The sequence below is a fragment of the Neoarius graeffei genome, chromosome 24, assembly GCF_027579695.1.
Source record: "Neoarius graeffei isolate fNeoGra1 chromosome 24, fNeoGra1.pri, whole genome shotgun sequence".
Classification (NCBI taxonomy): domain Eukaryota; kingdom Metazoa; phylum Chordata; class Actinopteri; order Siluriformes; family Ariidae; genus Neoarius; species Neoarius graeffei.
In genome coordinates this window covers 1743695-1771372 of record NC_083592.1, presented here as the reverse complement: position 1 = coordinate 1771372, position 27678 = coordinate 1743695, and the positions used below count along the sequence as shown (strand labels likewise).

Genomic DNA, 27678 nt, shown 5'->3' with positions numbered 1-27678 from the left:
AGAAAGTACCACAGGACTGGAACGATGCCAACATCATTGTCCTTTATAAGCAGAAAGGGGACAGAGCAGATTGTGGCAACAGTCGAGGAATATCACTCCTCTCCACAGCAGGCAAAGTCCTAGCAAAGATTATGCTCTCCCGGCTGGTGGAGTACATCTCAGAATGTACTCTCCCTGAAACACAGTGTGGTTTCCGGAAGTCCAGATCCACAACCGACATGATCTTTGCTCTACGGCAGCTACTTGAGAAAAGTAGAGAGCAGCGCAAAGACCTCTATATCGCCTTCATCGACCTCGGCAAAGCCTTTGACACCATAAACCGTGACATGCTCTGGGAACAACTCTGCAAACTTGGTGTACCACCCAAATTCCTCTCCATCCTGTAACAACTACATGATGGCATGCAAGCCAGAGTTGTTATGGGAGGACTCCAGTCTGAGCCCTTTAGGGTTAATGTTGGGGTGAAGCAAGGCTGTGTCCTGGCACCAGTACTATTCAACCTCCTCCTCTCAGCAATCACCCGACTGTTCCACCGTGCCCTGCAGCACAAAAATGGTATAGACCTGGAACACCGCCTTGACGGTAACCTGTTTAATATCCGACGGCTCCAAGCTCATACCAAAACATCAACCTGCCACATCCATGAGCTCCAGTATGCAGATGACTGTGCTGTCCTGGCACACAGCCCAGACTCCGTGCAGCATGCCTTGGACACCATCTCAGTGCTGTATCAGTCCTTCGGTCTTCAGGTAAACACCAAGAAGACGGAGGTCATGGCGCAACTCTGTACTAAACCCCCCTCACCTGTTGGCTTCCATATCAATGGCAGTCCACTCAGCCTTGTTCACCATTTCACGTACCTGGGCTCCACACTCTCTGCAGACTCCTCCCTTGACAGAGAAATACACTACCGGATCAACAAAGCCTCATCAGCCTTTGGGCGCCTTAGGAAAAGAGTATTTGACAACAACAACTTAAAAATCAGCACCAAAGTAGCAGTCTACAATGCAGTCTGTGTCTCCACCCTACTCTATGGGGTGGAAACATGGACCCCATACAGACGCCACATAAATTGCCTGGAGATGTTTCACATCAGAAGCCTCCAAAAAATACTCAACCTGTCCTGGGAAGACCGCATCCCCTACACTGACATTTTGACTGCGACTGGCACCACCAGTATGGAAGCAGCTCTGACCAACAGGCATTTACGCTGGGTTGGCCACACCATTCGCATGCCTGGCTATCGCCTCCCACGCCAAGTCCTGTATGGACAGTTGCTCAACTCCAAGCGGGCTGCTGGTGGCCAGAAGAGGCGATACAAGGACTTTACAAAAGAACTCTTGAAGCGCTGCAACATCAACCCAGGCCATCTCGAGGCACTAGCATCCAACAGACCAGCCTGGAGAGCCACGTGCAACAAAGCAGCTGAACAAATCAACGACACCTTCATCCAAAGGAGGACCGCAAGACGTGCACAACGACACCGGCAGGCAGACCCCACCCCCTAAACATCAGGGCATGCCTGCTCCATCTGTGGAAGAGTGTGCGGCTCCAAGATTGGCCTCCATAGCCACATGAGGTGGCATCAGCGCCAACAATGTTGAACCCCCGCCAACCCCTGGAGCAAGCGTCATCATCAGACACGATGGACAGCTAAGAGATATGTGTATGTATGTGTGTGTGTGTGTGTGTGTGTGTGTGTGTGTACACAGCAAATTCCCCACCGTTGAATTAACACTTTCAGAGTTCATTTGTGTCCAATTGGACATATATAAACACAGTAGGGTGTTAATTCAACACTCTGGGTGTTAATTCAACACTGGGGATTTTGCTGTGTGTGTATGTATGTGTGTGTGTGTGTGTTGCTCTGCATGCCCTTATAAAGTGTTCCTGCGTGTTTCAGCAGCACGCGCGCTCTGTGCCGCTTTATAACCGCACGCCGGGTGACCCTCGGTGTTATGAGTTTGTTTCCCTTGGTGTTATGAGTTTGTTTCCCTCAGAGTTATGAGTTTGTTTCCCTCAGAGTTATGAGTTTGTTTCCCTTGGTGTTATGCATTTGTTTCCCTCAGTGTTATGAGTTTGTAACCCTCGGTGTTATGAGTTTGTAACCCTCGGTGTTATGAGTTTGTTTCCCTCAGTGTTATGCATTTGTTTCCCTCAGTGTTATGAGTTTGTAACCCTCGGTGTTATGAGTTTGTAACCCTCGGTGTTATGAGTTTGTTTCCCTCAGTGTTATGCATTTGTTTCCCTCAGTGTTATGAGTTTGTAACCCTCGGTGTTATGAGTTTGTTTCCCTCGGTGTTATGAGTTTGTTTCCCTCGGTGTTATGAGTTTGTTTCCCTCGGTGTTATGAGTTTGTTTCCCTCAGAGTTATGAGTTTGTTTCCCTCGGTGTTATGAGTTTGTTTCCCTCAGAGTTATGAGTTTGTTTCCCTCAGAGTTATGAGTTTGTTTCCCTCAGAGTTATGAGTTTGTTTCCCTCGGTGTTATGCATTTGTTTCCCTCAGAGTTATGAGTTTGTTTCCCTCGGTGTTATGCATTTGTTTCCCTCAGTGTTATGAGTTTGTAACCCTCGGTGTTATGAGTTTGTTTCCCTCAGTGTTATGCATTTGTTTCCCTCAGTGTTATGAGTTTGTAACCCTTGGTGTTATGAGTTTGTTTCCCTCGGTGTTATGAGTTTGTTTCCCTCGGTGTTATGAGTTTGTGACCCTCGGTGTTATGAGTTTGTTTCCCTCGGTGTTATGAGTTTGTTTCCCTCGGTGTTATGAGTTTGTTTCCCTCGGTGTTATGAGTTTGTTTCCCTCGGTGTTATGAGTTTGTTTCCCTCAGTGTTATGAGTTTGTAACCCTCGGTGTTATGAGTTTGTTTCCCTCGGTGTTATGAGTTTGTTTCCCTCGGTGTTATGAGTTTGTTTCCCTCGGAGTTATGAGTTTGTTTCCCTCGGTGTTATGAGTTTGTGACCCTCAGTGTTATGCATTTGTTTCCCTCAGTGTTATGAGTTTGTAACCCTCGGTGTTATGAGTTTGTAACCCTCGGTGTTATGAGTTTGTTTCCCTCAGTGTTATGCATTTGTTTCCCTCAGTGTTATGAGTTTGTAACCCTCGGTGTTATGAGTTTGTTTCCCTCGGTGTTATGAGTTTGTTTCCCTCGGTGTTATGAGTTTGTTTCCCTCGGTGTTATGAGTTTGTTTCCCTCAGAGTTATGAGTTTGTTTCCCTCAGAGTTATGAGTTTGTTTCCCTCGGTGTTATGCATTTGTTTCCCTCAGAGTTATGAGTTTGTTTCCCTCGGTGTTATGCATTTGTTTCCCTCAGTGTTATGAGTTTGTAACCCTCGGTGTTATGAGTTTGTAACCCTCGGTGTTATGAGTTTGTTTCCCTCAGTGTTATGCATTTGTTTCCCTCAGTGTTATGAGTTTGTAACCCTCGGTGTTATGAGTTTGTAACCCTCGGTGTTATGAGTTTGTTTCCCTCAGTGTTATGCATTTGTTTCCCTCAGTGTTATGAGTTTGTAACCCTCGGTGTTATGAGTTTGTTTCCCTCGGTGTTATGAGTTTGTTTCCCTCGGTGTTATGAGTTTGTTTCCCTCGGTGTTATGAGTTTGTTTCCCTCAGAGTTATGAGTTTGTTTCCCTCAGAGTTATGAGTTTGTTTCCCTCAGAGTTATGAGTTTGTTTCCCTCGGTGTTATGCATTTGTTTCCCTCAGAGTTATGAGTTTGTTTCCCTCGGTGTTATGCATTTGTTTCCCTCAGTGTTATGAGTTTGTAACCCTCGGTGTTATGAGTTTGTTTCCCTCAGTGTTATGCATTTGTTTCCCTCAGTGTTATGAGTTTGTAACCCTTGGTGTTATGAGTTTGTTTCCCTCGGTGTTATGAGTTTGTTTCCCTCGGTGTTATGAGTTTGTGACCCTCGGTGTTATGAGTTTGTTTCCCTCGGTGTTATGAGTTTGTTTCCCTCGGTGTTATGAGTTTGTTTCCCTCGGTGTTATGAGTTTGTTTCCCTCGGTGTTATGAGTTTGTTTCCCTCGGTGTTATGAGTTTGTAACCCTCGGAGTTATGAGTTTGTTTCCCTCGGTGTTATGAGTTTGTGACCCTCGGTGTTATGAGTTTTATCCCGGACGCAGGGACTCGAACTTGCGTGCGTGCTGCGTCCCAAACCGCACAACACAGCACTACGCGACGAAGTTCTCGTGCATGCGCTTTCCAACCGGTCCGTCTGACGTCACGCAGGCAGAGTCGGCTTTCCCGCCCGAGCTGTAGTGTGAGGTAAAGTTTTACAGTTTGAATACAGACAAAGTGAAGGAAAATATGGAAATAATTACATTATCATCAATATTTTATTAACAATTCACGTTTAAAGTTTATTATTTAAAATAATTACATGTGCAGTTGGCCTATAATTATTTACTTTATATAAAATTAATGAACTAGCGATTAACTACAGGTGCCAGTTAGCTGGAGGCTAATGTTAGCTAGCCATAATAACTAGGTTAACTAGCATTTAGTGTTATAGTGCTATTATTCTGAATAGACCTGACGAATATAAAATCAGTATATTTGTATATTAGCTCGCATTAATCCACAGCCTAGCAGCGGCTATTCTTAGCAACACAGACCCACCACCGTCTGGCCATGAGCTAACCTCAGGGAGTGGAAGGGCGGGCGGGGGAAAGTTCACTTTATTTAATATTATATGCTTCATATCTTTAAAAAAAATTATTTCCAAGCATTATTACATTTTCTGCGGGGCTCCAGGGGACACTAGTTGGGGCTCTGATCCATGTTTCATTACTGAACCTTGCAATGTCATATCACTTAGGGCTGTGCCGATAGACGATGCCATCGTCCATCGACGATGGTGGTCATCCATCACGATGGAGAGCCACCATCTTGATACCACGCCCCCTCCTGTCATAAACATGCACGGTATCATCTGGGCCTATTTAACCTAAAAAGTTAGTTTTTTGTTAGTTTAGTTAGTTAGTTTTGTTTAATTTATAAATATAACATATATATAAATATATAAATCATAAAGTAATATCCTATTACTGCTTGTTCACGTAGGCTATGGTGCAGGGACGTGCTAGTGAACATAACATGTGGTTACACAAATACAGTATGCTACTAATAATACATTTTGACTTCATTTTTTAGCCTACACTATACTTTTAATGTAAAATTTGTCATGTTGTTCAAACAAATAGCCACTATTAACGACTTCAGTCGGGAAATATTGCACCTTATCAAACGGCAGTGAAGCGCAGACTTCGGCAGAAGTCAAATAACTTTAATCTGGTAAACAGGCCTACTTTCAGACTCAAAATGGTCCACTCTAAGCCATAATGTCAAACCAAAGGGAAGAATGAAGGTGATTCTGATAAATGTAAAGACAGTAAAAAAAAAAAAAACAATATTAAATCATGATTTTAAAAGCTGGTGCAATAGACCCCTTCGCATGTTTGTAAACAAACCGACCGTTGCCAGGATGCGCGCGCAGCCTGGACCCAGAAACAATGGCGCTGCCCATAGACCGGCATTATGAGCTGTCAGATTATGCAAAACAATTGTCGTTACAAGATTGAGAATGCTACATAAATAAGTTAACTCTAACAAGTGGACATCGCCTACCGGATCCGTATTTAATTAAAGAGTGGACGGACGATGTTAGTAAGTTCCCTGGTATACAATGGCCAGATATATACTCGCACCTTACTGACAAGACTTCAGTGTACACCCACGAAAAACTTCGTGCCTACAAGTCTTTAGACGCATATGATTATGTTATGTGCAGGCATGTACAGAACGTGTTTTACACTGAAATTGTTTTAATCAAATTATGCCAGTGATGTGATGGCAATGTGGCTTTAGCTACAACAGCAAATGCCAACACTAAACAGCAATTTGCAGGAGGTGATGGCATGAAAGGAATGATAGTGTAAAGAGTGCAGCTAAGAGAAATCAGAGCTGCGTAAAAAGCGAGAGGCAGAGAGCAGAAATGAAACTGAACGGGGAGGGAGCTAGGTTAGAGCAGTCAACGTAAGTTGGCATTTAGAGCGAGGGCACACAATTTTACCTTTCCATCCTTGCTTTAAAATTGTGATTTTCGGCATACACAAATAATGATGGCACAAAATCTGGACTGCTTGAGTCAAGCGAGACCTCTCCTACAAACAAAACTGCATGCAAAGCTAAGTTAACATGCTAACAATATTCATTACATTGTGTAACTATGACCCAGCTAATCAGACAAACGTTACCAAAGTATTTTGCTACATCAGTAAACGAAGACTAGGAAGAATAAAAAAGAAAGATTTAATAAATAGCCTGAGCTTACCTGTGATGAAGTGGGCGCTGCATTTTTGATAGTGCTTTCATCCCAGTCTACACGTTTGATGGCTTGTAGCCATAGACATCGGCGATTTTTTTGGAATGGGTGAGATCCTGCTGGAATTCTGGACATTTTAACCCCATCACTGCTACGATTCTGACACCCGACAACACAACAACTAGGCATTTCTGAGTCTTTTTTGGGTCCAGGCTGCGCGCGCAATTTCCGCTTACGTATGAATGACGTTTACTGCGAAGGGGTCTATAATTCAAACACTAATAAATTGGAAAAATTAGCGCGTTCAAGTGCGCACTAAAGGCCGAAACGCATCTTCAATTGATATGGTGTAAATAAACAATGAGTAATAGCTTAAGTGTAGTTTCTTCTCATAGTTTGAATCCTAGTCTTTCATTGTTAGAGCAGATTAATATCTTGCCGTGATCAGTGAGTGCTCGGGGAGGTTCATTTCCACCTGCGCTTTGCGCAGCTCATTTCTCCGAAGCCAGCTGTGCGCAAATGCAGTGTTGACTGCTCGGCAAACTCCAAACGCTCGGTCTGTACTGGCCCTCTGTTGCGCAAGCGAGTTGGTTATGGCCAGGTTCAAATTGTGCCCAAAACAACTTAACCACGGCCATTTCAATTGCCTGATGGCTGTGACAATATTCGCCCCGTTGTTATACAGGCGATCTGGGGCGTGGCCACGGGGGGGGATGGGGTGGGCACTGCCCCCCCAGGGACAAGTCCTGCTCCCCTGAGAAATGTCCCTGTCCATCCAAAAAAAACTGGCCAGAAAAAAGGCCACGATTTATGATCTCTGTTTGTGTCTTGTATTGGTAGAATAAATGCTGGTGTTGATTTAAAAACAGCATATATCTGCAAAGTTTATAGCTTTAATTATTTTTTGTTATCGTGTTTCCCCCCTCCGTAACCTTAAGGGGCAGAACAATCGTCAAAACTGCTTTCCAGTTGGTTCGTTTGAATAGGGGGCGTGTCAGTCCTCCTCCATTCAACTAGCAAGCACAACGCTGTGCGGGAGTTTACTTTGCGCCCATACAGTTCCTATTTCGTTCTTCTCTGTCATCTTTTCACAAAGTAGTGGTAGTAGTTTTTGTTGAGTTGAGCTTGTTCGTTTCATTTACTTGTTGATTTGTGTAGATAAGTCAGCTAGTTACAGCAGTCTGCCTGTGCTAGCCTGCTATTATTAAGACTAGGAGACTGTGCTAGCTAGTTGAATTGCCAGCCTAGGCAGGCAGCCAGCCACTAAGCATAACCCACACAGACGTTATTAAAACATTTTATTAACTAGTACGTAACACCAAAAGACATGCATAGGTGGCTCATTAAAAAGCAGACCTCGTCTGCCCCTGTCGCTGCGCAAGCTTCTGACTCCGCTGTTGAGCCCAGCACCGCTGCTGCCAACGCAGAGCAAAGCCCTTCACAGGATCTGAACAGGTCTGCGCCATCCTGCAGTTCTGTGGCCGCTTCAGGAACTCAAAACCCCTGCATTTCACAAAGTATGCAGTCCTCCCAAACCTCTGATGTGCACGTCCCTTCCGACTTAAATATGGATAGCCCGTACAAGCCTATTTTAACTAATTACCCCAAGCGCCCATTTGGACAAACCCTTCGGTGCTTTAGTGCAAGCTGGTATCATTCTCGACTGTGGCTCGAGTATTCCGTTATCCGCGATGCCAGCTTTTGCTTTGCCTGCCGCAAATTTAACATTTCATATTCGGACCGCGAGGATATATTTACCAAACGTGGCTTCACAAATTGGAAAAAAGCCCTTGAAAAAGACGCCGGCTTCTAAAAACATGCGTCGAGTCTCCCGCACGTCAGATCAATGTCTGCGTGGCAGGAACACCAGCGTCGGGCAGAGACGGGTGAAAGCATAGCTCACCTGCTGGGTCAAACGCAGATAGAAAAAAACAGGTACTATGTGAAGAGCATTGGGGAGGCCGTTCAGTTCCTGGCTGTCAATGAACTGGCTCTGCATGGTCACAATCACGAGGGTGGGGAGGAGGGACTTTTCCTGAAGTTTTTTGAATATACAGTCAAAAAAGATGAGAAATTGGCAGAAATTGTAAAACATATCCCAGACAATGCAAAATACACGTCAAACGTAATACAAAATGAAATAATTGAAACCCTCACCAAAATGGTGCTAAACAATATCCAAGCCAGATACGAGAAAGCAGACTCTCCTGGACTTTGCATTAAAAGTGATGGTACCAGAGATCGCTGTAACATAGAGAATTTGTCTGTAGTAATTAGATTTGTCCAAAACTCTGTCCCCAAGGAACACCTAATTGGATTAATTGAACTACATCAGCTTGATGCTGAGTACATTTCCGACCACATTCTTTCACATTTGACTGACCTGGGTTACAGAACAGACAATTTAGTGTGTCAGTGCTATGATGGTGCGTCTGTCATGTCTGGGGGAAGGGGTGGTGTCCAAGCTTTGTTGCAAAACAAAGTGGGGAAGTACATTCCATACGTGCGCTGCTACAACCACCAGTTCCATTTGGCAGTGGTTCACGCAGTGGAAGCAGAACCCCTGGCAAAGAAGTTCTTTGACTGGTCAAATTCTTTAAACACATTTTGTCACAGACATTATGTTGCACACACACAACACACCTACACTGAAACGACTACTGGAAATACGGTGGACCAGTCATTATGAGGTCACGAAGTCCATTGTCACCAATGAGGGCACAATCAGAGGGCTTCTCTCAGATGTAGCAGAGGATGACACTGCTCCTTTTGACATCAGCACAGAGGCATTGGGTCTTTCGACCCAATTAAAATGACAGTGTTTCTTTAACACAGGAAAGTTCCTCCTTCAGGTCCTTGGTGCACTGAAACCAGCTAATGCCATTCTGCAGGCCCAAGCAGTGGATATGTGCACTGCTGGGGAGGTGGTGACAGCTTCACTGGCTACTCTGAAGGAGATGAGGAGTGACTCATACTGGCAGGAGCATTTCTCTCAGGGTGGAAGTAGGCCTACCAATTCGCCCCCACCTAAAAGAAAACGCAAAGTTAATTCACAGCTTGGTGATAGCGTTGTCTTGTCAACGCTTGGGCATTCTGATGACCAAATAGCTCCTAATCAAACTTTTAAAAGGGCCATGTTAAACATTCTTGACAGAGCTATTGTAGAGATGGAGACAAGATTCTCTCAGAGAAATGTTGAACTGATGAGGTCCACATCATTTCTCCTGCCAAAATCAAAGTCCTTTCTTGAGCCCTCTCTCCTGAAACCACTTCAGGTGCTTGCAGGCACAGAGCTTAACAGCATAAGCTTGCAAAATGAAATTTCTGTGGCAAAAGCAATGTTGCTCAATAAATTGTCAACTGATGCTAACCTCTCTGAAGCATGCAAATGCGTTCAGCAGTACAAAGAGGCCTTCCCCATATTGCATTCAATATATGTCACAGCACTTGTCATTGGCGTGTCTTCAGCTGCATGCGAAAGCTCTTTCTCCACCTTGAACCGCATCCTCACTTCACTACGCAGAACAATGCTGCATTCAAGGAAGACAAATTTAGTCATTCTGGCACATGAGAAGGAAACCACAGAAAATCTAGACATGAATGAATTTGTTTCAGAATTTGCTAAGTGGGCGGCACGGTGGTGTAGTGGTTAGCGCTGTCGCCTCACAGCAAGAAGGTCCTGGGTTCGAGCCCCGGGGTCGGCGAGGGCCTTTCTGTGTGGAGTTTGCATGTTCTCCCCGTGTCCGCGTGGGTTTCCTCCGGGTGCTCCGGTTTCCCCCACAGTCCAAAGACATGCAGGTTAGGTTAACTGGTGACTCTAAATTGAGCGTAGGTGTGAATGTGAGTGTGAATGGTTGTCTGTGTCTATGTGTCAGCCCTGTGATGACCTGGCGACTTGTCCAGGGTGAACCCCGCCTTTCGCCCGTAGTCAGCTGGGATAGGCTCCAGCTTGCCTGCGACCCTGTAGAAGGATAAAGCGGCTTGAGATAATGAGATGAGATGAATTTGCTAAGTGTAACCGCAGACTTGTACTGTAGATAATGGTCCAGGTCAAAGGTCAGCTATTCATGAAGACCAGTAGATGGTGCATCCCAACATTTTCAATGTCAACATTTAAATTTCCATTCAGTATAGCCAGGCTTTTCAAAAAAAGTTAGTTTAGGTTTTTTTTCTTTACAAAAAAAACAAACAAAAAAACAAAACAAAAAAAAACTTCATAAAAAAATTCCACACTGTTAACAAAATTGATGGTCATGATTTATGCTAGTGTGACCATATTTTGATTACCGAATTGAATTATTATTATTATTATTATTATTATTGGACTATTAGGCCTAGTAATTGTAGTAGTGGTTTTCCACCGATTTTTCAGGTATTGTTTTCTGCCCCCCCAGATGAGCTAACTGCCCACCCACACATCCCATTCTGGTCACACCTCTGCAGGTGATCTTTTTCTCCTCTATTTTCCATTCGGCAAGTGTCTTGTGCAATGCGTCTTCTAAATTGTCCGCTGAATGTGTCTCTGGCATGAAACTCGTCTGCAGGCATTTGGACTGCATTGCCCACTCTCGGTCCACATAATGTACGGTAGCTGACATATAGGGCATCACGTTGCAGCTGGACCACATATCCGTTATCAAGGCCAAATATTCCACATCACCTAGCGCTTTTTTTTCTTTACGTGCCAAAGCCTCGGATGAGTATCTAATACTTTTAATAATAATAATAATAATAATAATAATAATATATTTAATAACGTGGTATTAAAATCCCCCCCCCGCCCACGATATGATCGTCCATCACGATGTTTGCACTGTAAACATCGTCGATGCCAATTAAGGGGACATCGCACAGCCCTAATATCACTTACTAGTTACGGTCATAAAACATAATCAGAGAGAGAGAGAGATCGATAGAGAGATAGATTGATTGATCGATAGATAGCCTAGCGTACTAGCTGATATTATTGTCAGGAACATTGAGCGATAAGAGATTAGCAGAGATTAGCTAACGCAGTGAGATCAGGTGAACAGTCTGTCAGGTTACTGATATATTCAGGTCAAAATAAACAAAGAAAACTGCATTTCAGTTCACAAGTATATGAACATGCTAACTCGCGAGTTTAATGCTAGTCAATATTAGCCACAGTTGTAGGTTCTGCTTCTGTGTATTAAAACCTTTTAATGTAGTTCTTCTTTTTAATGCTGAGGACATGCTCGTGAGTCAGTGCTGCAGTGTATCATCATGATATTTAGTCTAAGGAATGACATTAGCACATTGCTAACAGCTAAAATGATGTAGCACATATCTCTCTGTGGATTATCATAGAAATGAAAAATGTTATGTAAACCACTACGACCATGGTTAGCAACAAGCACAGCATTTTCCAAAGTCTGTGCAGTTTTATTAAATAAACAATGTCTATTTTTTTAAAAATATTGTAATATACTTAGCTATTGCTTGCTAGATTGGAAACATGCTATCCATGGTATATGTAGGGTGTTATTATCTGTTATTAATGTGTAACGCAGGCTGAAGTAAGACTCATAGTCTTAAACATGTCTGACTGAATTTCTGTTTCCTGTTTGCAGAGCACTCAGTCAGATCGCACGGCGACTTTACCATCGTTCATCCGGAGAAGGTGGACGGAGACGGTCGCTTCATTTCTCACACGCTGTCACATCATTTTGTGAGCAGCAGGCGGCGACGGCGTGAGGTGGACATGCGCAACAGTCAGCGTGTGTATTACAAACTGAACTTCAGTGGATGGGATTTAACCCTCAACCTCACCATCAATGACAACCTTCTGGCCAGTGGGTATGTGTTCGAGCAGAGAATGAAGAACCGGAGTGAAAGTGAACGTGTGGTTCACAGGGAAAACGAGTGTCACCTCATCGGCACGGTAACAGATGGAGACGTGGAGGGGACCGCCGCCTTCAGCAGCTGTAACGGCCTGGTGAGCACAGAAAACAGGAAATGAACAAAGTCATAAGTACACATCACATAATCTTAGCTTTTAGTGCACTGCATATGACAATGACATCATCATTTAAAGAGCAGATTTTCACTGCTGGATAATCAGACAACACACATTTATATTTCTGTGCTTTCATTTTGTGTTCATCATATCCTGATTACTGTCCATTAAACCGGATGCGTAATTACACACATCGTGCATGCTGCATATTTCTGAACTTTTTAAAAAGAGTTTAAACAGACCGCTAGCTGGAGCACTGAGTATTCAGAGTCAGCACCTTAAATCCCAAAGTTGCATCAGTGTTTGCGTGAGGAAAGTTCCTGGTGTTCCGAGTTGGTTATGCAGCTGCTTCAGTCGATTTTCTGAGTTCCACGTTCAGATTATTAAAGGGGGCAGCTCACCCTTCCCAGAATCGTCTGCACCAAGTACAACCCCGATTCCAAAAAAGTTGGGACAAAGTACGAATTGTAAATAAAAACGGAATGCAGTGATGTGGAAGTTTCAAAATTCCATATTTTATTCAGAATAGAACATAGATGACATATCAAATGTTTAAACTGAGAAAATGTATCATTTAAAGAGAAAAATTAGGTGATTTTAAATTTCATGACAACAACACATCTCAAAAAAGTTGGGACAAGGCCATGTTTCCCACTGTGAGACATCCCCTTTTCTCTTTACAACAGTCTGTAAACGTCTGGGGACTGAGGAGACAAGTTGCTCAAGTTTAGGTATAGGAATGTTAACCCATTCTTGTCTAATGTAGGATTCTAGTTGCTCAACTGTCTTGGGTCTTTTTTGTCGTATCTTCCATTTTATGATGCGCCAAATGTTTTCTATGGGTGAAAGATCTGGACTGCAGGCTGGCCAGTTCAGTACCCGGACCCTTCTTCTACACAGCCATGATGCTGTAATTGATGCAGTATGTGGTTCGGCATTGTCATGTTGGAAAATGCAAGGTCTTCCCTGAAAGAGACGTCGTCTGGATGGGAGCATATGTTGCTCTAGAACCTGGATATACCTTTCAGCATTGATGGTGTCTTTCCAGATGTGTAAGCTGCCCATGCCACACGCACTAATGCAACCCCATACCATCAGAGATGCAGGCTTCTGAACTGAGCGCTGAGAACAACTCGGGTCGTCCTTCTCCTCTTTAGTCCGAATGACACGGCGTCCCTGATTTCCATAAAGAGCTTCAAATTTTGATTCGTCTGACCACAGAACAGTTTTCCACTTTGCCACAGTCCATTTTAAATGAGCCTTGGCCCAGAGAAGACGTCTGCGCTTCTGGATCATGTTTAGATACGGTTTCTTCTTTGAACTATAGAGTTTTAGCTGGCAACGGCGGATGGCACGGTGAATTGTGTTCACAGATAATATTCTCTGGAAATATTCCTGAGCTCATTTTGTGATTTCCAATACAGAAGCATGCCTGTATGTGATGCAGTGCCGTCTAAGGGCCCGAAGATCACGGGCACCCAGTATGGTTTTCCGGCCTTGACCCTGACGCACAGAGATTCTTCCAGATTCTCTGAATCTTTTGATGATATTATGCACTGTAGATGATGATATGTTCAAACTCTTTGCAATTTTACACTGTCGAACTCCTTTCTGATATTGCTCCACTATTTGTCGGCGCAGAATTAGGGGGATCGGTGATCCTCTTCCCATCTTTACTTCTGAGAGCCGCTGCCACTCCAAGATGCTCTTTTTATACCCAGTCATGTTAATGACCTATTGCCAATTGACCTAATGAGTTGCAATTTGGTCCTCCAGCTGTTCCTTTTTTGTACCTTTAACTTTTCCAGCCTCTTATTGCCCCTGTCCCAACTTTTTTGAGATGTGTTGCTGTCATGAAATTTCAAATGAGCCAATATTTGGCATGAAATTTCAAAATGTCTCACTTTCGACATTTGATATGTTGTCTATGTTCTATTGTGAATACAATATCAGTTTTTGAGATTTGTAAATTATTGCATTCCGTTTTTATTTACAATTTGTACTTTGTCCCAACTTTTTTGGAATCAGGGTTGTAGTGAGTCACCATTTTCCGATGTTCCCAGATGTTTCTCGAGTAGAAGTGTCCCAGACAGGGTTTTCATGAGGATCCAGACCACCACATTTAAACACAAACCCTCTCCTGTGAAGCAGAAAAAGTCAGGGAGAGGTTTACCTCAGGATGGTAACAGCGCCTTTTTTTAAACTTTATTTTCTGTCAAATATAATACGTAAATGGTAACAAGCAAGGGAGGTTCTATTTCGTTTCTCCTGACCGCCAGAGGCGGTGCTTTCAGCACATGGATATCCATCACACGAACGTGCAGGTCGAGTAATAGTAACAACAAAGTCACGTGTGACCTGGGTGACGTCACCCCGTGACCCCGGCATAAAAGACCGGTAAACCCAGGAAGTGACCTCTTGCATCTTCTCGCGTTTGCAGGTTGTGAGTTGGATTGGAATTTGGACAAAGCGCTGTGTTAGTTTCGTTACCCGTAGGGTTGGGGCTGTGCTTACGCATCCTCCAAGAAACTGCGTTAAGTCCACCAATTCTTTTTCTCTTGTCGTTATATTCATATTGATTTGTTACTCCGTTAAGCTGAGTGCTCTCGCTCGGTGGAGTTAGCTGATTAGCCCTCCGGGGCGGTGTCCTCACCGCTGGAGGCCGGCTTGTTTTTTTGTTCAGGTAAGCGGTTTTCATTCATTTAAATTAAAGCGGTGTTTCTCGCCGCTGTTTATCAGTTCTGTGGCGCACGGCGCCTATCTTTGTTAATATTATCAACCGCCTTGTTTTGTGTAGCCTTGCCTCCGGCCTGCTCACGGGCCGGCTGTCTTGTGTGTTGTATTCGTATTGTTTGTTACTCCGTTAAGCTGAGTGCTCTCGCTCGGTGGAGTTAGCTGACTAGCCCTCCGAGGCGGTGTCCTCGCCGCTGGAGGCCGGCTTGCTTTCGTTCAGGTAAGCGGTTTTCATTCATTTAAATTAAAGCGGTGTTTCTCGCCGCTGTTTGTTATCAGTTCTGTGGCGCACGGCGCCTATCCTTGTTAATATTATCGACCGCCTTGTTTTGTGTAACCTTGCCTCCGGCCTGCTCACGGGCCGGCTGTCTTGTGTGTTTTAGCGGCGTATGATGTCTTCTCACGCTAGTGAGTGACTGTTTAGTTGCGTCCCGACCACGGGTGTGTTCGCCCGGTCGTTTTTTCGTTGCCGCCTGATTGTTTATTTTGGGATACTTACTTGGGGTGTTCTCGCCCTATTTTTTAAGTTCCCTTCTGCCAGCCAGGTGTCATGGACCTATTCTCTTGCTGCGCCAACTGCCGGGCCCCCCTCGAGCCAGAGGACGGCCACCGCGAGTGCCCCTCATGCCTGGGTATTGATCACCTGCGGCAGGGGCTGACGGACATGGCCTGCGCAGACTGCATGTGCCTGAGCGTGGCTGCGCGGACCGCCAGGCTGGCTCGGATGGATCCTCCGTCTGACATCCCCCGGGCCTCGGGGGGACAGGACAGGGTGCCGGCTGCAGTAGCAGGGCCCAGCAAGCGCCGTGGGGCTCCCCCACACGTCTCTGCTTCCAAGGCGAAAAAGAAGCGCCCGGGCGATTTGGCTCGGAAGGTGGAGGTGATGTCCACCGAGCTGAAGGAGATGAAGGCCCTTCTGGCGAATCTCCAGCCTCCGCCACAGGGCAGCAGTGTTCCCGCAGCCACCCCATCTGCCTGGCAGCCCGACCGTTCGCCATCACCACCGCTTCTGTCACCGGCCATTGATGCACGCGGCCTGGATGAGCTGTCGATCCGGGCGTCGGAGAGCTTTGACTGCGGTGGGTCTGACGGTCACGACTCCACCTCTCCGGCCGGTTCCCAGGCCACCAGCCATGGCACCATGGCAGCGTCGGAAGGCGGACGCTCATCCATCCAGCCAACGCTGAGGGCTGCATTGGCCTGTCTGGGGTTGGACACGCCCCCGGTGGCCCAGCATCAGAGCGCTTTCTTCAGAGGCTCCACACAGCCTTCCTCGTTGTCTGTTCCGCCCTCGGCCCCATACATCGAGGAGTTACAGAGGTGTTGGACTGACCCTAGACGCCGTTCCCACCTCCCTAGTGACTGCAGGGCCCTGGCAGCAATGCAGGATGCCCCTACCTACGGCCTCCAGCAGATGCCCAACATTGAGCCCTCCGTGGCTGCCCTCGTCCTTTCGCCCAATGAGGCTCTGCGGCCTGACGCCCGATGCCCCCGCACTCAATGCCGCGCGACCGACGACCTCATCGTGCGGGGATACAACACGGCAGAACGAATGGGTCGTATTGACAATTCCATGTCCCATCTGCTGCTGGCCCTCGCCCAGACGCTGGAGGGGACGAGCGCGGCATCACGGGAGCTGTGCGACACGGCTGTCCAGGCCTTTGCCTACTCGTCGCGGGAACTGGGCCGGCTGATGTCGTATCTCACCCTCGCCCGCCGGCAGATATGGCTGGCGCAGTCCCCTCTGGCCGAGCCCGACCGGCGTGTGCTGCGCTCTCTCCCTGTTGTGCCCGGGGAGCTGTTTGGCGAGGCCGCTCAGCAAGCCCTGGACCAGAGTGCCCAGGTCGTCCAGGCGCGACAGCAGTTCGCTGGCCTCCGCCAGGCCCACCACCACGGCAACGCTGCCCAGTCCTTCAGGGGGCCCACACCGACTCTGTCTCGGCCACGCACCCGCCAGGAGACCAGACAGGTTGATGACTTTCGTCGCCCCACCACCTCCCGGACCCGCGGCGCTGCCCCCTACACCCAGTCCACTCCTCGTCGCCCCCATGGTGACCGACGGGGGCGGTCTGGACGGCGCTGACATCAGCGCGCCGGCGGTCGGCCGCTTTTCCAGCGAACAGCTCCAAACCTGGAGATCGTTGACCCCAGACCCCTGGGTGCCGGTGACCCTCACCGAGGGTTACCGCATCCAGTTCTGCCGCCGACTGCCGCGTTTTCATGGGGTCAAACACACCACCGTGAGCCATCCGGGGAAGTCCCTCGTCCTCCGGCAGGAAATCGCCACCCTCCTGGAGAAAGGAGCAATCTCTCCCGTCGACAGGCAGAGACAACAAGGTGGGTTCTACTCCAGGTATTTTCTGGTTCCGAAGAAGGACGGCGGTATCCGCCCGATCCTCGACCTGAGGTCCCTCAACTCCCATTTGAAGACCATGAGATTCCGCATGCTGCGTACAGTGGATGTCTTACACCACATCCAGGCGGGCGACTGGTTTGCCACCGTCGACCTGAAAGACGCCTATTTCCATGTTCCCATTGCGCCACACCACAGGCAGTTCCTGCAGTTTGCCTTCGAGGGCCAGGCTTTCGAGTTCAATGTTTTGCCCTTTGGGATATCGCTGGCACCCCGTGTGTTCACCAGGTGTGTGGCAGCGGCATTGGCACCACTTCAGGCAAGGGGTTTGCGTGTCCTGCCTTACCTGGACGACTGGCTCGTCTGTTCACGGTCAGCAGCTCAGGCCTGCACCAACATCGCGACTGTGCTCTCACATGTTGCAGAGCTGGGGCTCAGGGTGAATTACAAGAAGAGCTCGCTGGTGCCCAGCCAGGAGACGACTTTCTTGGGCATGCACCTGGATTCGAGGTCGTTGATGGCAACCCCCTCCCAGACCAGGATCCACAACATCCGCCTGCTGCGTGGCCGCTTCGGACGGGGCAGGTCACTCGCCCTGAAGACCTTTCAGCGCCTGCTGGGCATGCTTACGGCAGCCTCCTCTCTGGTCCCACTGGGGCTCCTGGACTTGCGTCCACTTCAGAGGTGGCTCAACGGTCTCCACCTCCACCCGGTGCTACGGGCTGTGTTCCTCGGCCTACAGCACTTCCTCCCAGGCCTGGCCGGCAGACACGTCCTGGTGCGGACGGACAGCGCTACGGTAGTGTACTACATCAACCACCAGGGAGGCACCAAGTCCCTCCAGTGCTTGGAAGTGGCCAGCCAACTTCTGCGGTGGGCCCATCGACATCTCTTGAGCCTGCGTGCCATGTACTTGCCAGGCACTGCCAACAGGGCAGCGGATCTGCTGTCCCGCCAGAACCCCGATCCCGGGGAATGGAGACTCAACCCAGCGGTGGTTCTCGCCATCTGGGAACATTTTGGCAGGGCAGAGGTGGACCTATTTGCCTGCCAGGAGTCGACACACTGCTCTCTGTGGTTCAGCCTCCACGGCCCCAGTCCCCTGGGCCAGGATGCGCTGGCGCATGCTTGGCCGAGGCAACTGCTGTATGCCTTCTCCCCTCTGCCGCTGATCGTGCCAACCCTACACAGGGTTGCGATGGACCACCACAGGCTGCTGCTTGTCGCCCCTCGGTGGCCGGGCCGAGTGTGGTTTCCCAAGTTGCTGCAACTTCTGAACGGCAACCCCTGGTGCCTGCCAGTGAGGACGGACCTGCTATCACAGCTGGGAGGGCAGATCTGGCACCCGGATCCAGCCCGTCTGCAGCTCTGGGTGTGGCCGCTGAAGGGCTGGACCCCCTGCTAGGTCTTTGTGAGCCGGCAGTGGTCAACACCATTGCAAGCTCTCGGGCACCCTCCACCAATGCCCTCTACGCCAACAGATGGAGGCTTTTCTCCAACTGGTGCTTAACTTGGGGGGAGGAGCCTACATGCTGCCCCCTGCCGACCATTCTACTGTTCCTCCAGTCTCTGTTTGATAAGGGTCTTACTCCTTCCACCATCAAGGTCTATGCAGCTGCCATCTCTGCTCAGCATGCCAGAGTTGGGGGAAGGACCGTGGGGTCCCACCCCTTGGTGGCACGTTTCTTGAAGGGTGCTCTCCGGTTGAGACCCCCCCGACGGAGCCGGGTACCCACATGGGATCTTCACTTGGTGCTGCAGGCTCTCTGCGACACACCGTTTGAGCCCCTGCGCACGGCAGACATTTCATGGCTCTCCCTGAAGACTGCTTTTCTTCTGGCCATTACATCGACGAGGCGCGTTGGGGAATTACACGCGCTGTCAGTCAGTGGGGAGTGCCTGCAGTGGTACTCCAGCGACAGTGGGGTCACTCTGTGGCCTAACCCCTCTTTCCTCCCGAAGACCCTCTCTGCTACCTTCGTCAACCAGCCCCTTAGCCTTGCGGCGTTCGAGGCGGGCCATGGTGAGAGGTCGGAACTTTTGTGCCCAGTTCGCGCCCTCAGGGTGTACGTGTCCCGTACAGAGGGCTTCCGTAGGAGTGACTCCCTGTTTCTGTGCCACACAGGGCCGAGGAAGGGTCTGGCGCTCTCTAAGCAGAGGCTATCCAAGTGGATAGTCGAGGCCATATTACATGCGTACAAGCACAGTGGCTCCCCGATTCCTCCGGCTGTCAGGGCGCACTCTGCACGGGGCGTGGTGGCCTCATGGGCATCACTGAAGGGCGTGCCCCTTTCAGACATATGCAGTGCAGCCTCCTGGGCTTCCAGCTGCACCTTCACCAGGTTTTACCGTCTTAATGTCATCCCACATAATCCTGTGGCGACGGCTGTCATTCCAGGCCCATCGCAGCAGCACTGAGTACGGGTAGGCACTCCTCATGACCTGGTTGGTATTAGTCATCCATGTGCTGAAAGCACCGCCTCTGGCGGTCAGGAGAAACGAAATAGAATGAGGGTTATGTATATAACCGCGGTTCTATGAGTTTCAGATGACCGCCAGAGCTTGGCAGTCACTCGGAGTGTACACGAGAAGATTTGCCAAGAGGTCACTTCCTGGGTTTACCGGTCTTTTATGCCGGGGTCACGGGGTGACGTCACCCAGGTCACACGTGACTTTGTTGTTACACGTGTTACACGTTACACGTGTTACACGTTGCACTCGACCTGCACGTTCGTGTGATGGATATCCATGTGCTGAAAGCACCGCCTCTGGTGGTCATCCGAAACTCATAGAACCGCGGTTATATACATAACCCTCGTTTTAGAAATTAAAAACACTAATCTGAGGGTGTATGGCTCCCAAACTCGTTATTCAGCAGCTTATAATCGCACACTTGATCCAGCACATCCTGTTATTTTCAAAATTATTTTATTTGTATCGCACTCCGACAGTTATTTGTGTGTACAACTTATTGATGTATAGTATAGTAGAATAGAGTACATCATAGTACAGGGCAGGAATTTCACAAGGGCCACGGCCCTCGTGCCCTCTCAATTTGACTTTGTGCCCTTGGAAAAAAAATATCTGCCGTAAGGCCACAGTGGCCTTGATGCCCTGCGATTTTGTAGTCTGCCTCGTGACTGCCAATAGGCTTTAACATCACCTGCGTCTATAGAGAAAAAATACGTCTTTTGATGACATTCTGGATTCTTATTGGGCAACTCATCAGTGGTGGATCGGACTCGAGCCTGGCATGAACCGCTCCGACGCGCTATAATGACACCAATCTATCACCAGCCAATCAGGAGACTTTATCAAACACATCCCCCGCCCACCAATCTATCACCAGCCAATCAGGAGACTTAATCAAACGCATCCCCGCCCACTCGTGTCCGTGTCTGAGACGCTGAATTTCCACAGAAGGAGGGAAGAAGTTGACTGAGGTAAGACTGTGTGATAAATTAACGAACGAATAAGAGAGGAATTTCAACATATAGGGCTTAAGTTTGTTAGCGTTAAATAAGCATTGCTTGTACAGTAACGTTATGTCGTTACAACGCTGACCCACTTTTAACGTTGAATGAACTTTGGTGTTAACAGTGTAATAGTGTTGCAGTGTTCCGCAAATTTGCAATTTAATATTTCAGATCTTGAGACATGAAAGTGCTATTTTAAAAAATAAAAGGTCAGAAATGTTTTTTTTTGTCGTCTATTTAGTTCATTTTATTTCCTCAATAATTGTCCTTGATTGAGAAATGGGTCTGGGCTCTTATGGGTTAATCAGTAGCCTGCATGCGAGTATGTGTTCCATTTACAGTCAAACATTCTGATGGACTCCAGGCTCAATGCTGATGAATCAAAAATCTGCGTAGTAGTACAGTCTGAAGATGCTCTCGCACATTCGGGGTCAACTGAACAAAAATGACGGGAGGATATAGGTTTAATAAATTTTACAGTTTTTGAAGTGAGTGATGGATCGATAAGTTTAGATGTGTTGAATATTTTCTTATCTTCAGACAGAATAGTGTAGGAGACGTTTCTTTACCTGCTTGATAGTTTCGACTGAGACTCCAATCTTCCTCAGAAGAGTCATTAGTCCTTAAATTAAATTCATTATAGACGTGAACTTAAAATCATTGTTTTATTTTATGGCCTCGGTGCCCTCAAAAAATTGACAGCACAAAAGGCCAAGTGGCCCCGCCCCTAAAATGACGAAATTCCAGGCCTGATACAGAGTGTTGTACAGTATAGTGCAGTGACGTGTAGTACAGCATAGTAGAGTACAGTACAGAGCAATGGAGTACAATAGAGTAGAGTAGAGTAGAGTAGAGTAGAGTAGAGTAGAGTAGAGTAGAGTAGAGTGTGGCCCATGCTGAGTGTGCTGACTCGAGTAAAAATTGGAATATTATGTTGAGGAAAAGTGCTGGGTCACATTTAGTCCTGAACCGGAGAGACGAAACCGTACACCACTAAACTCCACCCAACTGCACTAAACACCACACTGCAACCGTGTGTGTGTGTGTGTGTGTGTGTGTGTGTGTGTGATGTCTCTCGAGGCCTGTCCTGTCCACAGCTGGTTTGCATACAAATAGCAGCACTAGTAAACACACACACACAGGGTTCAGTGACTTCATGATCCACCAAACACCAACAAACAGAGGGTATGCTGAGAGATAAAGATAGGAAGAGAGAAAAACAGAAAGAAAATAGAGAGTGTGTGTGTGTGTGTGTGTGTGTGTGTGTGTGTGTGTGTGTGTGAGAGAGAGAGAGAGAGGACCGGTTAAGAGTACATTGACATGTCCTCAGTTGGCGTGAGTCACTCGGACTGGACAAAAAACAGAGAACATGAGATTGTGTGTGTGTGTGTGTGTGTGTGTGTGTGTGTGTGTGTGTGTGTGTGTGTGTGTGTGTGTGTGTGTGTGTTTAGCTAACGCAGGAATGTGTCTCCCAGGAGATTCGTCTGGCTGTCAATCAGCACAACTTCATTCCAGTCTTATATTATCTCCAGCTCACTCCTCCACCCCTCCCTCTTTCTATCTGTTCATTTCACTCTTTAACTCTTTACTCCCTTTCTCTCTTTCATTCTTTTTCTTTCTCTCCATTTGCTTTTATAGCTTTTCTTCCTATGAATTAAACCTCAAACGAATTTCAGGCACCTGGCTAATGACCGTTACGATTGGAACTAATTTCTCCTTTAATCACCCACTCCTCATGTGTTTTTATTTATTCTAATCATTTCATCATGACTGTGGTATGCTGTTACAGGAAAATAATCAGTGTCAGAGTGGTAACAGTAAGTCCGATTCACCACTCCAGGAGCAGAAATGTACCTGTACTGCATTGTTCTCACTGTAATTACTGAAACAATGAGAAACAGCACAAACCACAGAGTCACTGCACTGAAGCACAACGACGCAAAATACCTCATTATAATAACCGTCATTTATATCACAGCGGGTCATTATCTGTTTCTGAACAATACAGCTGGAACACACATCTGCACATTATAACATCTGCAGGGTTTAACTGCTTTCCTTTAAAAGAAACAGTGTTTATATAGGACTGTGTGTGTGTGTGTGTGTGTGTGTGTGTGTGTGTGTGTGTGTGTGTGTTTGACTGACTCAGTCAGTGTGTCGGTGTTTTCCAGTTTGCATTTGTGTGGTATCCTGATGTAGGTGGATGGAGGAACCAGGAAGTGGAACACACACACACACACACACACACACACACACACACACACACACACACACACACACACACACACACATTTTCACTTTATGGATTTTATCCAGAGGTCAGTAAGTACACACAATGGATTTAGGCTGATACTCACACAGGCACAACTCACAGCTGCATTCTCACACACACACACACACACACACACACACACACACACACACACACACACACACACACACATGCGCACACAGCACACACACACAAGAAGGGAATGCCTGAATAACTCTATGGAGACTTCAGATGTGTATGAACAGGCCAGCGGGAATTGCAGTTGCATACAAATCAGGCCACACCCGTGTTACTGTGTGTGTGTGTGTGTGTGTGTGTGTGTGTTACAGACAGGCATGCTCTCTCTCCCTACTGGAGTGTTCCTGGTTGAACCTGTGCGAGGTCACACATCTACACTCACACACCCTCAGCAACCACATGTGCTCTACCATAACCCTGTGTGGCTCAGCGTCCGATCCCGCCGCAGCGCACACACACAGCGTGATGTTCACACCGCCTGCGGGGTCAAAGGTCAGTCAGGATCATTGTAAATGTGTTCTACTGGTTATTATTTTAATGGGTACATTCATACCATTCTGTTTATATGAGCTGAAATGTGTGTGTGTGTGTGTGTGTGTTGTGTGTGTGATAACACAGATAGTCCAGAGCACTCTAAGCAGATAGAAGATGAGAGGGAGCTTTGGGAGCGAGAGCAGCGAGGTCCAGGCCGAGTGTTGAGACGGCGTTCAGTGAGTACGGAGCGCTGGGTGGAGACGATGGTGGTGGCTGACTCCAAAATGGTGCAGTACCATGGCAACAACAACGTGGAGAGCTACATCTTCACTGTCATGAACATGGTGATGAACCCAGATACGCAGAAAGATTCACTAATTCTAAAACAGGCTGTAATATTAATAACAGTTATATTCAGATACAGTGGGGCAAAAAAGTATTTAGTCAGTCACCAATTGTGCAAGTTCTCCCACTTAAAAAGATGAGAGAGGCCTGTAATTTTCATCATAGGTACACTTCAACTATGAGAGACAGAATGAGAAAAAAAATCCAGAAAATCACATTGTCTGATTTTTAAAGAATTTATTTGCAAATTATGGTGGAAAATAAGTATTTGGTCAATAACAAAAGTTCATTCAATACTTTGTTATATACCCTTTGTTGGCAGTGACAGAGGTTAAACGTTTTCTGTAAGTCTTCACAAGGTTTTCACACACTGTTGCTGGTATTTTGGCCCATTCCTCCATGCAGATCTCCTCTAGAGCAGTGATGTTTTGGGGCTGTTGCTGGGCAACACAGACTTTCAACTCCCTCCAAAGATTTTCTATGGGGTTGAGATCTGGAGACTGGCTAGGCCACTCCAGGACCTTGAAATGCTTCTTACGAAGCCACTCCTTCGTTGCCCGGGTGGTGTGTTTGGGATCAGGGCCGTTGACAGCTTTGGCTGGGCCCAGGACAAAATAATCTGAGTGCCCCCCCCCCCCCCCCCCCAAATAATCTGAGTGCCCCCCCCCACACACACACATACGCGCGCACGCACATCGCCACACAGCAACCACCCACACCCAACCCCTCTTTTCACAGTCTCCATTCACTCCAACCCTTAAATAACAGGTATTCCAAGCCCGTTATAACAGTCAACCATTTTATTTCAACATTTCAACATATTTACAGTTTGAACATTTCCTTAGTCTGCAACTATTCAGGTGCGAAATGCAATGCGCCGGACTTTTGCTGTGGCAAAGTCGTCAATAAGGTCATTGAAGTCCAGCTTCTTTGCAAGTTCGCGCTCTATAGAGAGCATAGCCAGCCCACTGAGCCTCTCCTGTGACATGTTTGAGCGCAGGTAGTTGATAAACCAAAATGATTGTTTACGGGATGGAACCTGGCCTCAATGAGAACGGAGTTATGGCTTTCCCAAAATCTGAACATAGAAGCATCACCACTAGTGATGTGTACAGTGAGTTTTTCAGTGTATTTTTTTGTCTTGTTTTTCATAAACGTCCTTTCCATACTCGATTTAGAATGTTACAAAAAAATTTGACACCCTCCCAACCACGTAACATTAGCCTATCTGACCTGGGGGCTGACACGTTTATTACGGATAAACCAAAAGGATTACAGCGTTCCCTGGATATAGAACTGGACCGAGAAGATTTCAAAATCTTAACGTGTAAGCAACAACAATAAAACAGAGGTTGTTTTATTCATTTAGGGCTTATTAGGCTACTTTCATTAATTGCGCTTTTCATACAGGCCTATCATTTTTCACTTGAGCAAGGGAATTGTTTGAAGAGTATCCAGTCTAAGCGAAAGTTTAATGTTTTGCAACAGACTAACCTCAAAACACCCCATTTATAGCCAGTGTTGGGCACGTTACTTTCAAAAAGTAATTAGTTATAGTTACTAGTTACTTTTCCCAAAAAGTAACTGAGTTAGTAACGGAGTTACTTTGTCATAAAAGTAACTAATTACCAGGGAAAGTAATTATTCCGTTACATTTTGTTCCCCCTCAAAAAAAAAATCAAATTCAATTAGTGTAATCATAATAAAAGTGAATGTTAAATGTGTTTAATGACTGAAATGGACACTTAACAGAACCAATTAGTAACGTTATCTACACTATATTAATAGTTTTGTGGGACAATGTGAGATAAGACATCTATCAAATGTAATATATTTTTGTAGTTATTAAAATTGTTACTAATTACTGGCCACTGACGAGGACAAACGCTTTGTTCCTCGACATAATGTGCATTGCACGTAAACACTCTTGCCTTTTATTTCAAGTAATGAAAAGTCCTGGCTGTATTTCCAGTGTGAAAGCGCAGTGTTGGGCTGACCGCTCGCCATCGCTGGCTCTTCCGATTGAAAGAGCGCGCAGTAGTGCAGTAGGCATGGCCTACCTACGTATGTTCTCCAAATCTACTCTGATTGGCTTACTGTGCCGTTGTCTCGTGTCTCCCCGCCCCACACTAAAGCAGAGTAAAGAAAGGCTGAACGAGCAGCGTGCCAGATGAGAACAGCTTTAATAAAGTAATGCAGAGCATTTTATTGTAAGTAACGGGAACGGCGTTATAACAATGTAAAAAGTAATTAGTTAGATTACTCGTTACTAAAAAAAAGTAACGCCGTTAGTAACGCCGTTTATTTCTAACGCCGTTATTCCCATCACTGTTTATAGCCCATTCGTTACATTAAACTCTATCTAGCTGGCAATTTCACATGCCGTCGTATCTACACGGGATGATTTCCAACAAAATAAGGTTTAATTAACAAGAGGCAGCGTTCCACGGGCTTTCAGCTAACCGGAGTCCAGCTCAGCGAGCGTGCCTAAAACATTTGGATATGATTACGGGCCAATGTGCTATTCTTTGCTTCATTGAGATATATGCAACACAGTGTTATTAAACCGATATGTTTATGAAATAATTCAATGCCCTGTGCATTTCAGTGTTCACTCAGTGTACCCTGCTATCCCCTACTTTATAATTATGAATGGCGCGTCGCGCGTGCTGGGGTTACATTACGGGGCTGGAAAAAAGTTATCTGTGTCTTACCTGGCTCAGCTGCCCCACTGCCTTCACCACCTGCTGCATCATCTGAATATTTTCTAAAATATCTATGCAGTGAGCCCCTGAGGCTCTTGGCTTCTTCATCTCTTTTTCTCTTTTCTTTTCTTTGCTCCTGACTTGTGCATGTTGGCAAACGGGCTCGCACGCTTATTGTCGAAGCGTTATGATGGAATAGTGCCGTGTTATTTGGCGCCTTAATCAAAGACCAAACCATTTCTGCATTAGGGGTGGTAGGTGGGTTCTTGAATCTATTTTCGAAGACAATAAAGGCAAAAGAACCAGAAATCATTCATTGAATGCAAATATAGCACATTTTTCTCCCCCAAATCAACACATTTTGAAATGAAACAATGATTAATGGCATCTTCATGAGGGACCAGTTCTGGGCCCCCCCTCATGCCTGGGCCCGGGACAAAATACCCGGTTGTCCCCCCCTGTCGACGGCCCTGTTTGGGATCATTGTCATGCTGAAAGACCCAGCCACGTTTCATCTTCAATGCCCTTGCTGATGGAAGGAGGTTTTCACTCAAAATCTCACGATACATGGCCCCATTCATTCTTTCCTTTACACGGATCAGTCGTCCTGGTCCCTTTGCAGAAAAACAGCCCCAAAGCATGATGTTTCCACCCCCATGCTTCACAGTAGGTATGGTGCTCTTTGGATGCAACTCAGCATTCTTTCTCCTCCAAACACGACAAGTTGAGTTTTTACCAGAAAGTTCTATTTTGGTTTCATCTGACCATATGACATTCTCCCAGTCCTCTTCTGGATCATCCAAATGCTCTCTAGCAAACTTCAGACGGGCCTGGACATGTACTGGCTTAAGCAGGGGGACACGTCTGGCACTGCAGGATTTGAGTCCCTGGCGGCGTAGTGTGTTACTGATGGTAGCCTTTGTTACTTTGGTCCCAGCTCTCTGCAGGTCATTCACTAGGTCCCCCCGTGTGGTTCTGGGATTTTTGCTCACCATTCTTGTGATC

General features: G+C 46.7%; 1 protein-coding gene across 2 annotated transcripts in view; it reads left to right on the top strand.

The window, feature by feature from the left end:
• The window catches only part of adamts12 (ADAM metallopeptidase with thrombospondin type 1 motif, 12), a 48482-nt gene that overhangs the window by 4826 nt on the left and 15978 nt on the right, over positions 1-27678 (top strand). For both annotated transcript variants that reach the window (XM_060907686.1, XM_060907687.1), the window contains 3 exons: positions 11912-12276; positions 23461-23641; positions 23768-23967. In XM_060907686.1, the coding sequence (XP_060763669.1) occupies positions 11912-12276; positions 23461-23641; positions 23768-23967 (746 nt within the window). The remainder of the gene's footprint in view (positions 1-11911; positions 12277-23460; positions 23642-23767; positions 23968-27678) is intronic.